Source organism: Pantherophis guttatus, chromosome 1 (assembly GCF_059756535.1).
Source record: "Pantherophis guttatus breed Tessera chromosome 1, ASM5975653v1, whole genome shotgun sequence".
NCBI classification, from domain to species: domain Eukaryota; kingdom Metazoa; phylum Chordata; class Lepidosauria; order Squamata; family Colubridae; genus Pantherophis; species Pantherophis guttatus.
This window is the reverse complement of record NC_142063.1, coordinates 623,570-635,169: the sequence shown is the minus strand read 5'-3', so window position 1 is coordinate 635,169 and position 11,600 is coordinate 623,570. Positions and strand designations below refer to the sequence as shown.

The window sequence follows — 11,600 nt, the reverse complement described above, 5'->3', positions numbered from 1 at the left end:
ATAGATAGATGATACTCCAACCACCTAATTGGCCTAATCTCTTCCCTTTTTAAATATGTAAATTTTAATCTGTTTTTAAATTATTGGGGTGTTTTAATTTGTCTGGGCCAAAATGATTTAATTTGATTTTATCTGGTTTTTTAAATTTTTTGTATCTATGTTATTTTATTGTTTGGCTGTTCACCGCCCTGAGTCCTTTGGGAGTAGGGCGGTATACAAATCAAATAAAACATAAACATAAAACAAACAAACCTAGAGTTACAATACAGATATTTAACCAAGACTAATTTACAGGCTGCAGCACAGCCATTCTGACCCACAAGCCTGGAGCCTAAACTTCTCAGCCGCCAGGACTGAGGAGGGCAATTCAATCTCAGTGTCCCTTAGACAGCAAGATGGGCAGCCTATAAATTTGATAAATTAAAAAAAGTCTGGGGGGGGCTGATGTTCTGTAGGACAGGTGCGGTTGGTGGTGCTCCTTAATGCAGGACAGGTCTCACCTGATGGGACAGGTAGACATGATTGAGGAAAACCTGATCCTGTAAATCTCCTGGCCCCATGGCACGGAGAGCTTGATAGGCCACCACCAGCACCGTGGACTGAACCTGGAAGTTATGAAATAATTCTCACATTCCAGCCATCAACTCCTAGCAACCACCCAAGATACATGTTCCCCAAGGCAACCAACCACCTCTTAGCCTGATACTTCGGGTCTTCCCGTGGTTCCCCCAGAGCCCCAGGGATGGAGGCCCTCTCTCTTTCTGCTGGGGGTCCCTGTAGAGACAGATTAGAGACAATTTGAGAACAGTCTTAAATACTATTGAATACTATGAACAACACCCTGGAAAACAGATGGCTTTAATGTTTGTTGATGCCCAAAAGGCATTCGACAATTTAAACTGGACCTTCATGATAAATCAAATAGATTTAATGGGATTTGGGACTAACTTTAGGAGGATGATAGAGAATATCTATCATAATCAGAGGGCAAACATACTAGTGAATGGAGACAGAACTCGGACATTTCAGATCCAAAGAGGAGTCAGGCAGGGATGTCCCTTATCCCCCTTACTTTACATTCTAGCACTAGAGGTCCTGCTTAGAAAGATTAGAGCAAATGAAGATATCAAAGGCCTAAAGATTAGGAAGGAAATATTTAAAACCCAGGCTTTTGCGGACGACGTCGCCTTTATAATTGAAGACCCATTAGACACCGGCTCAAAATTAATGCAGGAAGTCCAGAACTATGGAGAAGTCGCGGGCCTTAAACTTAATAAGAACAAAACTAAAATAATCGTGAAAAATATGACAAACCTACAAATGAAAGAATTAGAAGATCTATTAGGCCTCCAGGTAGTTAAGAAAATAAAATATTTGGGAATATGGATTACCGCAAGACTATCTTCATTAAAAGATGATAATTATATTCCCCTATTGCAGAAAATCAATCAAGACCTTGATAGGTGGAGGAGACTTAAATTGCCCCTGACTGGGAAAATTGCGGCGATCAAAATGAATATTTTACCAAAATTTCTATTCCTATTTCAAAATATACCGGTATCATTGGATAAAAAATTCTTCCTAGATTTGAACAAATATATCAGAAATTTCCTGTGGGAGGGTAAGAAATCAAGGATCTCTCTTAAGACACTTCAAGGGAAAAGAAATTTGGGAGGGTTTGGGCTCCCTGATTGGGAATTATACCAAAAGGCGGCAAAAATAATTTGGATAAAGGAGTGGATTAAATTACAAGAAGGGAGAACTCTGACACTAGAAGGACATGACCTCCATGAAGGATGGCACGCTTACCTCTGGGATATAAAGGATAGGAGGAAAACGTATTTTCATAAACATAAAATAAGAGAGACATTGATTGGTACGTGGCTGGAAATTAGACAGAAGATATATACCAAGGTTCCTAGTTGGTTGTCGATTATAGAAGCTCTAGTGGCCCCAAATAGGAGAGGAAATTATAAACTGGGCACATATAAGGATATCTTGGACGAAGAAGGGAAGCTCAAACCTTTGGAAGCATTGAGGGACCAGGGGTTCAATCTGGATTGGTGGAACTATCTCCAAATTAAATCTAGATTTCAAGAAGATAGCGATAGAAGGGGTATTGAAATGAAATATGGATATTTTGACAAAATTATTTGGGGTCCAGAAAAGAAAATGCTATCCAAAATTTATAACTTTATATTAGATGAGGATAGAGCGGAGACGATAGCTAAAAAACAGTTAAGCATTTGGGAGAAAAACTTAGGATATGCCCTCAATTTCAATGACTGGGAGACAGCTTGGAACAGGAATCTCAAAATAACAAAATCAGCAACATTCAGGGAAAACCACTACAAAATGCTGCATAGGTGGTATCTAGCCCCGGACAGGCTGGCTAAAATATTCCCAAACTCTTCTGCTTTATGCTGGAAATGTGGAAAAACGGTCGGCACCTTTTATCATCTTTGGTGGACCTGTCCTGAGACCAAAAAGTTTTGGTTAAAGATCCGACTCTGGCTCTCTGAAATAATGGGACAGGAGATAGTCCTGGCCCCGGAATTCTTTCTCTTAGGTATGACGGAAGATGGTCTCAACAATAATAAAACCCATTTGGCAATCCAAATTATCACTACGGCTAGAATAGCCTTTGCGAAACTTTGGAAATCTAAATCTACCCCCTCTGAGGAAACATTAATAAATAAAATCCTAGAGTGCGCAGAGATGGCTAAACTGACAAACGAGCTAAAAAATGAAGAAAATTCAAAGCACTATGAAGTATGGGGAATTTGGTATAACTGGTTAAAGAATAGGATAAAAGTATGATAATAGGCTATAGTTGCTTAAACATCAGAAATGGACTCAATTGTATAGAAATGTAGAGAATTATATAGTATTGTATAATATAATGTATAGTGATAGTTATGGATGGAATCCATCCAATAATTGACTTATGAATTGTGTATACACCGTACCCCGGATCAAGATTGAGATTGTATTTTGTCTTTTTAAATACTAGAAAACTCAATAAAATATATTAAAAAAAAAAAAAAAAAGTCGGGGGGGGGGCTGATGTTCTGTAGGACAGGTGCGGTTGGTGGTGCTCCTTAATGCAGGACAGGTCTCACCTGATGGGACAGGTAGACATGATTGAGGAAAACCTGATCCTGTAAATCTCCTGGCCCCATGGCACGGAGAGCTTGAGAGGCCACCACCAGCACCGTGGACTGAACCTGGAAGTTATGAAATAATTCTCACATTCCAGCCATCAACTCCTAGCAACCACCCAAGATACATGTTCCCCAAGGCAACCAACCACCTCTTAGCCTGATACTTCGGGTCTTCCCGTGGTTCCCCCAGAGCCCCAGGGACGGAGGCCCTCTCTCTTTCTGCTGGGGGTCCCTGTAGTCGGGAGTCAGCCCTGGGTTGCTGCCAGTTAAAATGAAAGTCGAACGTTGGCTGGCCTCCATCTTTTCTTCCAAAAACCCCCCAAAAATGAGAAGCTGGTTGAATGTAGAGGAAAGAAAGGCTTGACACGAATGGAATAACAGAAGAGTTGGAAGGGACCTTAGAGGTCATCTAGACCAACCAACCCCCCCCCAAAGCAGGAGACCCTCCACCATTTCTGACAGATGGCTGTCCAGTCTCTCCTTCAAAGCTTCCAGGGATGAAGCTCCCACAACTTCCGAAGGCAACTTCTGTTCCATGGGTTGATTGTTCTCACTGTCAGAAAACATCTCCTAATTTCTAGGTTGAATCTCTCCTTGATCGGTTTCCATCCATTGTTCCTTGTCTGGCCTTCGGGTGCTTTGGAGAAGAGGTGGACCCCCTTCCTCCTCTCTGGGGCAGCCCCTCAAGTATTGGAACTCTGCTCTCCTGTCTCCCCTGGTCCTTCCCTTCTAGACTAGCCATGCCGAGGTCCTGCAACCGTTCATCCTTTGTCTCCAGTCCCCTCAGCATCCGAAGCGCCTCCTTCTGCAAGCGGGCGCCCGGCAGGGATCGGCCAGCGCCGCCTTCGCAGGGCGCTCCGTCGGTCGGCTGCGAGCGGGAGTCCGGAGTCCGGCGGGGAGAAACGGGCGAGGGGCCGGCGGTCTACGGGGGCCAGGCCATCCCGCTGCCCCCGACCGCCCCCCTTGGCCTTCCCGGGGCTGCCCAGACCCCCCTCGAGTGCCCCCCCCAGCTCTGCCCCCCGTGCATCTGCCCCGCCCCCTGTTCCCCCAGGCCGGGAGGGCTCTGGGGCAGCGGGCTTGCGGGGTGGGCGGGGCAGCTGCTGGGGAAGGGGCTCCGGTCTTTCCCGGGAACAGCAGCTCTCCCCGCCATGCCAAGGGCCGTGGAGCAGAGCCAAGATCCCTCCGGAGAAAGGGGGCCACGGGGAGATCCAACTCGGCCGGTTTCCCGGCCCCGTGGAAACGAAGCGAGCGGCGCCAGCAGGCGAGGGGGGGGGAGAGAGAAGTCTTGCCCCCCCCAAGGGCGCCGCTTGTGTGGTGGGGGCAAGTGGTCGCTCTTCTTGGCCACTTCAGCACCCTGGACTTCAACGTCCCGAATTCCCCAGGAAGCCACTTCTGAAAGGCTGCATTTGCCGGTTCTCCCCCTGGACCTGGAGCGCCCCCAACCCAATCCCGCCTCCTGCGCTTCAGGGCTCTGAATCCGCTGAAGAGACCCTAAAGCCCAGCTCGATATCCTGAAGGGTACTGGGGGGGGATGGAGATATTGCCCACCCCTGCTTTTCTCTTACAAGCCCCCCTTTAAATGGGGAGACGGGAACTCTGGAGGGGAGGGGTCTCCGACCAAGGAGAAAGCCCAGTTGTTCATCCCCCCCATCTGTCCACCGCCCCCCGACCGCCCCCCGCCCCCGTGTAATCGTGTGACCTCCGGGGTCCCCTTTGGAAAGAGACCCCGGAGAGCAGCGGAAGGGAAACGAAGCCCACGCAAGGGAGGGGTGAGAGGGGAGCCCCTGGCCCCTGTTTCTCCACCTGGGAAACTGGAAGGTTGGACTTCAACTCCCAGAAGTCTGTGCTGGCTGTGGAATTCTGGGAGCTGAAGTCCACCCTTCTCAAGTCGAGGAGGAAAACGAAGTTCTTGGCAGCTTCTCTCTCTCTCTCTCTCTCTCTCACACACACACACACACACACACACCCGTTAGCCTAATTCCGCTGGGTGATAATAAACAGAAGGCACTCTGCACATGCTTCAGGTTACAGCACTCCCTTTAATAATGGTTTTTTTTCTCCTTTGATTATGGGCGTCTGCCAAGAGGAGGGGTTGTCTTGCTCTCCCCTCGCACGGAAAACGTTTAGTGTGGGCTGAGGTCACGGATGCGATCCTGGACCCATTGCTCTGAGGGATCGGCGCACATCTTTACATCTTTTTTTGTCACGAACCTGCAAAGGAGAAATGTCTGCTTTTAATCAAGACTATGGTTTAGCACTGGCTGGGGAATTCTGGGAGTTGAAGTCCCCCCCTCTTAAAACGCCCAAGGTTGAGACACACCGATTTAGCCCTTGGGTGAGAAAGAAGTTCAGAAATTCTGAATCTCTTGCAAAGTTGAACCACGTTTCCTGGGAAACTTACACGACGGCAGCCTTGCTGCATCTCCCGCTGGTGTAGTAGAAAGATTTCAAGAGTTTCAGTGGGATGGGGCGTCTCACGAAGTCAAAGCAGCAGGAGTTGGGCACCGGATCCACTGGGGAAGAAAGAGAGAAGAGAATGGAGACGTTCTCCAGCCAGCCAGGAGTGGGCAGGAAACTCTCTGCCTTCAGATTAGCAGCTCAAGAGCAACCAAAATGGTTAAGAGGCTGCAGGCTAAAGCATACAAAGAACGTTTGCAGGAATTGGCTTTGTCTAGTTTAACGAAAGGAAGGATTGGTGGGGGGGGACATGCAGCCTCCCAGTATTTGAGGGGCTGCCACAAGGAAGAGGGAACAATCAAGCGGTGGGACTGCTTGCCACCAGAAGCTGTGAATGCTCCCACGCTGCAGGTTTTCAAGAAGAGATTGGACAGCCACTTGTCAGGAATGGTATCCAGGTCTCCTGCTTAGACGTGGGGTTGGACTAGAAGACCTCTGAGGTCCCTATGATTATATTCTTTAAGTGATAGAAAAAACGTGTGCTTGTGTGTAGATCCATCTCTGGACGACCCTCCCAGCAGGAGACCTTCCCCACCACAAGCAAGGATGCTGCTCAGCTCAGACCCTTCTGCAAAGCTGGCCTTGCATTCTCGGGGTCCCCAGCTGTGCCCCATTACAAGCCCTGCCATGGGGGACCCTGCCTTCAACCCCACCTGCCGTAGGAGCAGCAGCCCCCCTGTCTCCCCCCGTCTCTGCCTGTCTCAACCCTGGTCTGGCCCAGCAACTTGGCAGAGGGGCAGAAGGCACCCCAGAGCTCTCCCCAGAGGAAGAGGCTGGGCTAGGAGCACCCAGGGTCAGGAGGCAGAGTTGGGGTGATTTTCGGATGCTGGAAAGGGGAGACTTACCATTCTGGTCTCTGGGCTGGGTGGGTTCGGGGGCTGCACCTGAAAGAGAGAGGCGGAGGGGGGGCCTTGTAACTCCTTCAGCTCCCCCCCCCTTGCCCCCACGGCTGAGAGCGGAGCCACTGGTGCCAGGGGAAAGCCCTTCAGGGGCCCCGGGGGCTCTGGGGGTCAAGAGAGGGTGGGCCAGAGGGGGCCCCACGGAATGAAGGACTCACTGGGACCCTCGACAGCCAGGGCGACGGAGACCACCAGGAACAGAAAGGCGAAGAGGCTCTTCATCTTCAAAGAGGGCAGGAAGAGCAGCTCCGGTCTGATCTCTGTGGCATCAGCACTGGGCACCCAGAGGCCTCTTTATAGAAACCGGCAGCTGCAGCCACGGGAAACACGTGGGGGGCTCCACCAGCAGGGTGTGGCCACGAAGGCTGTGTTGCCAGGGAGACGCCCAGATGCATCTCTCCCTCCCTCCCCCCATCCCTTTATCCATCCATCCATCTATCCCTCCATCCCTCTATTCCTCCATCCCTCTATCCATCCCTCCCTCCATTCCTCCCTCCCTCCATCCCTTCCTCCCTCCCTCCATCCCTCCCTCCCTCCCTCCATCCATCCATCCATCCATCCATCCACCGACCTCAGAGACGGTGTTTGCAATGTTCTGAAGAAGAATCCGTTCTGGTGGGAATCCATTTCCTGCACACCTTCATTTCTGAATATAAGCCAAGGCTCCAACGTTTTCTGCAAGAGCCACAAAGATGATGAGGGGACTGGAGGCTAAAACATATAAAGAACGGTTGCAGGAACTGGGCATGGCTAGTCTGATGAAAAGAAGGACCAGGGGCTGCCACAAAGAAGAGGGAGTCAACTCATTCTCCAAAGCACCTGAGGGTAGAACAAGAAGCAATGGGTGGAAAGTAATCAAGGAGAGAAACAACCTGGAACTCAGGAGAAATTTCCTGACAGGGAGGACAATTAACCAGTGGAACAGACGTTGCCTCCAGAAGTGGTTGGTTGCTCCAACATTGAAGGATATCAATAAGAGATTGGACAACCATTTGTCTGAAATGGAATACGGTTTGCTGCCTGAGCAGAGGGTTGGACTAGAAGACCTCCAAGGTCCCTTCCCTCTGTTATTCTGTTATCACAACAGATAAGCCAACTCAACAGAAACCCCGAGGGCTTTCTAAAAAGAACAACAGAATAGAATAACAGACCTTGAAGATCTAGTCCAGCCCTCTCCTTAGGCAGGAAACTCTACACCACTTCAGACAAACGGTTATCCAATCTCTTCTTGAAAACGTCCAGTGTTGGAGCATTTATAACTTCTGGAGGCAAGTTGTTCCACTGGTAAAATTGTTCTGACGGGGCAGGAAATTTCTTCTTAGTTCCAGGTTGCTTCTCTCCTTGATTAGTTTCCACCCATTGTTCCTTGTCCTGCCCTCAGGTGCTTTGGGAAATAACTTGATCCCCTCTTCTCTGACAAGTGGCAGCCCAGCCTCTTCTTGAAAGCTTCCAGGGATGAAGCTCCCACAACTTCTGAAGGCAACTTCTGTTCCATCAGTTGATTGGTCTCCCTGTCAGGAAATCCCTCCTTATTTCTAGGTTGAATCTCTCTCTTTCATCAGTTCCTATCCATAATTCTTTGTCTTGCCTTCGGGTGTCTTGGAGAATAGGTTGACCCCCTTCTCTTTGTGGCAGCCCCTCAAATACTGGAAGACTGCTATCATGTCCCCCAGTCCTTCTATTCATCAGATGTTGCAGTAGATCCACCAAAAGTGAAGTGACTGAGTTCCAGGAGTGATTGGGATGAAGAGATGGAGGAAATGGGTGCAGAGGACATGATGGTCGTGTCAGAAAAGTCAAGATGGCAGCCAGAATATAGATGAAAGGTGCTTTGATGGCCTGGATCTGGTTGCCATTTTGATCTTTTGGCCCTCCTCCTTGTAGACACCGCTGGAAATGTCCAGTTGGAATAGAAAACACTCTAGAACAGTGGACTTCAACTCCCGGAAGGCACCAGGCAGCATGTTGGACAGCTTGGGGTGAGATACCACCAACATGCGGATGATATCCAGGTTTTATCTCCACTGCAGACGGCTTGAGTGGCATCAGGCTGTGGAGGCCTGGATGGGGTGCAGCCCCTTCAGCTCAACCAAGCAAGACAGAACAGAATAGCACAGTTGGAAGGGACCTTGTAGGTCATCTAGTCCAACCCCCTGCCCAAGCAGGAGACCCTACACCGTTTCTGACCAATGGCAGCCCAGTCTCTTCTTGAAAGCCTCCAGGGATGAAGCTCCCACAACTTCTGCAGGCAACTTCTATTCCATCAGTTGATTGCTCTCACTGTCAGGAAATTCCTCCTTATTTCCAGGTTGAATCTCTCCTTGGTCAGTTTCCATCCATTATTCCTTGCCTGGCTTTCGGGTACCTTGGAAAATAGCTTGACCCCCTTCCTCCTCTCTGTGGCAGCCCCTCAAATATTGGAAGATGCTATCCTGTCTCCCCTGGTCCTTCTCTTCCCTAGACCAGCCATGCCCAGTTCCTGCAACCGTCCTTTATATGTTTTAGCCTCCAGTCCCCTCATCATCCTGGTTGCTCTTCTCTGCACTCTTTCCAGAGTCCCCACATCTTTTTTATAGTGTGGTGATCAAAACTGGATGCAGGACTCTAGGTGTGGCCTTACTAAGGCTTTATGGAGCGGTATTAGTACCTCCCTTAATCTTGATTGTATCCCTCTGTTAATGCAGTTTAGGATTGCCTTGGCTTTTCTGGCTGCCGCTGCACACGGCTGGCTCCTATTTAGCTGGTTGTCCACTAAGACTCCCAGATCCCTCTCACAGTCACTGCTCTTAAGCCTGGTTTCCCCCAGTTTATATCTGTGCTTTTGGTTTTGGGCTGAACTGATGTAGGGACTGAAATTCCTCCAATTTCTTTGCCGCTCCCTTTCACAGGATGACAGGGCTGGAGAAGAACCGAGGCTCTTGGGGCTTTTCCACCAGGACCTGCCGAGACCAGGACAGCCACCTTCTCTTTGGGGTCCTTTGCCTCCCTTCTCAAAGGAGGGAAGGATCAAAGGCTGAAACACATGAGGAACGGCTGCAGGATTTGGGTCTGGCCAGTCCAAAGAAAAGAAGAATGAGGGGAGAGGTGATGGTAGCATTCCAGTGTTGGAGGGGCTGCCAGAAAGAAGAGGGGGGTCAACCGATTTCCCAACGAAGGCGAGACAAGAAACAATGGTTGGAAACTAATCAAGGAGAGAAGCCCCCTCCTGACAGGGAGCACAATTCACCAGTGGAGGAGAAGTTGCCTCCAGGAGTTTTGGCTGCTCCAACACCGGAGGCTTTTCAAAAGAGATTCGGCAGCCATTTCTCTGGAATGGGAGAGAGTTTCCTGCCTGAGCAGGGGGTTGGACTAGAAGACCTCCAAAGGCCCTTCCAGCTCTATTCTGATTCTAAAGAAAATTGTCAGGTTTTATTCCACTGCTTTCAGCCCAGATCTGCAGCTTATTGAGATGGTTTTGGGGTTCCTCTCTGTCTTCTAGAATATTAACAGTCTCACGCAATTCTGCCTGATCTGCTCAAGCGGACACCTCTCCTCCACCTTCTCACCATTCGTGGAAAGGTGGGAGTGCGGAGGAGCCGAGGGGAACGCCTGGCACCTGCCCCCTCCCCTCCCCTCCCCTCTCCGTGGAGGGGTGCCCGTGGAGGGCCTGTTGGGAGCCAGCCAGGCAGCCAGAGGGCTCCTCCTTAGTCCTCGTGCCCTGCAGCCCACAAAAACCGAGCCTGCAAAAAAGGATGCTGCGAGATGCTTTATCGAGGCCTTGCTCAAACCAAGATATCTTTTATTTACAACCATTTCTCAATCTTTTCAGGAAGCAGTTTGATCCAAACGGGAGATATGATAAGGCAGCAAGATCAGTTCCTGGCAACCCCACCGACCCCCCCATGACTTCTGCTAATTGTGGTGCTGTTTTCAAAGTTCCTTTCTGCATGAGCAGCTCCAGAACTTTCCACGAAGTCAACATTTTGCTGAAGCCATTTGTAAAACGCCGAGATCTGCATTCCTTGTAAAAGAAGGAATCTGCCTTGCCAACTAAAGGACGACATCCGGGAAGAGAACAAAGGATTCTAGAAGTGAATCTAGCAGCTCAAGGGTTGGGGGTCGCCAAAACAACTTTGGATCCCTGGACCGTGGTCTCCACGGCCTCCATGATGGGCTGCTGGCAAGGGATGGGCTGCACCTCACAAAGACCGGGAAGAAGGTTTTCTCGACTTATCAAGGGCTCTTGGAACTCAGATTGAGGGGGGAGGGTGACCAATCTGTAGGATCTCCAGGACCTAATTTCAAGCAAAAACCCCTAGAAATCAAGTCAGATAATGGAGGGATGGGAAGGAAGACAAACTCAAACATCAAGTAGGAGACCTACCCAGAGTCAGACATAAAGATCTCAAGTGCACAAAGTCTGGGGAACAAACAGGGTGAACATGAACTATTAGAGAGCATTTCACCAAGGCAACCTTCAGCGGCGCCATCTTGGAAGTTGCTACCAACCTGCCTTCCATGGAGGACCCGAATACTGCACAAGTCAAAAAGAGGGCTGGGAAAATATCTACAGACCCCTCACATCCTGGACATCAACTGTTTCAACTCCTACCCTCAAAACGATGCTATGGAGCACTGCACACCAGAACAATTAGACACAAGGACAGTTTTTTCCCCAACGCCATCACTCTGCTGAACAAATAATTCCCTCAACACTGTCAAACTATTTACTAAGTCTGCACTATTAATTTTCTCATCATTCCCATCACCCATCTCCTCCCACTTATGACTGTATGACTGTAACCTTGTTGCTGGTATCCTTACGATTTATATTGATATTGTTTCCTGATTGCTTATTTGTACCCTATGACTATCATTAAGGGTTGAACCTTATGATTCTTGACGAACATATCTTTTCTTTTATGTACACTGAGAGCATATGCACCAAAGACGAATTCCTTGTGTGTCCAATCACACTTGGCCAAATAAAAAATTCTATTCTATTCTATTCTTTCTATTAATACATGAATGTAGATATGATATAGTTGGAATAACAGAAACTTTGTGGGTTGAAACCCACGACTGGAACATACTGATAGAA

At 49.0% G+C, this 11,600-nt stretch overlaps 1 protein-coding gene across 1 annotated transcript; it reads right to left on the bottom strand.

Moving 5' to 3' along the window:
• Nucleotides 1-5,183: 5,183 nt before the first annotated feature.
• Nucleotides 5,184-6,810, bottom strand: LOC132709012 (C-C motif chemokine 5-like). Its single transcript, XM_087890909.1, has 4 exons — nt 6,679-6,810; nt 6,467-6,505; nt 5,566-5,677; nt 5,184-5,375 (listed from the first exon to the last, which is right to left on the bottom strand). The coding sequence occupies exons 1-4, from the start codon at nt 6,740-6,742 to the stop codon at nt 5,288-5,290; spliced, it is 303 nt and encodes a 100-aa protein (XP_087747035.1). The 5' UTR covers nt 6,743-6,810; the 3' UTR covers nt 5,184-5,287.
• Nucleotides 6,811-11,600: the final 4,790 nt, after the last annotated feature.

What these genes read in the sequence shown, in the direction of transcription:
- LOC132709012 (XM_087890909.1), bottom strand. Translation starts at nt 6,742, where the DNA reads ATGAAGAGCCTCTTCGCCTTTCTGTTCCTGGTGGTCTCCGTCGCCCTG. An exon ending in CCTGGCTGTCGAGGGTCCCA is followed by an intron (nt 6,506 to 6,678) that starts GTGAGTCCTTCA and finishes TCTCTCTTTCAG; the next exon opens with GTGCAGCCCCCGAACCCACC. An exon ending in CCAGCCCAGAGACCAGAATG is followed by an intron (nt 5,678 to 6,466) that starts GTAAGTCTCCCC and finishes TTTCTTCCCCAG; the next exon opens with TGGATCCGGTGCCCAACTCC.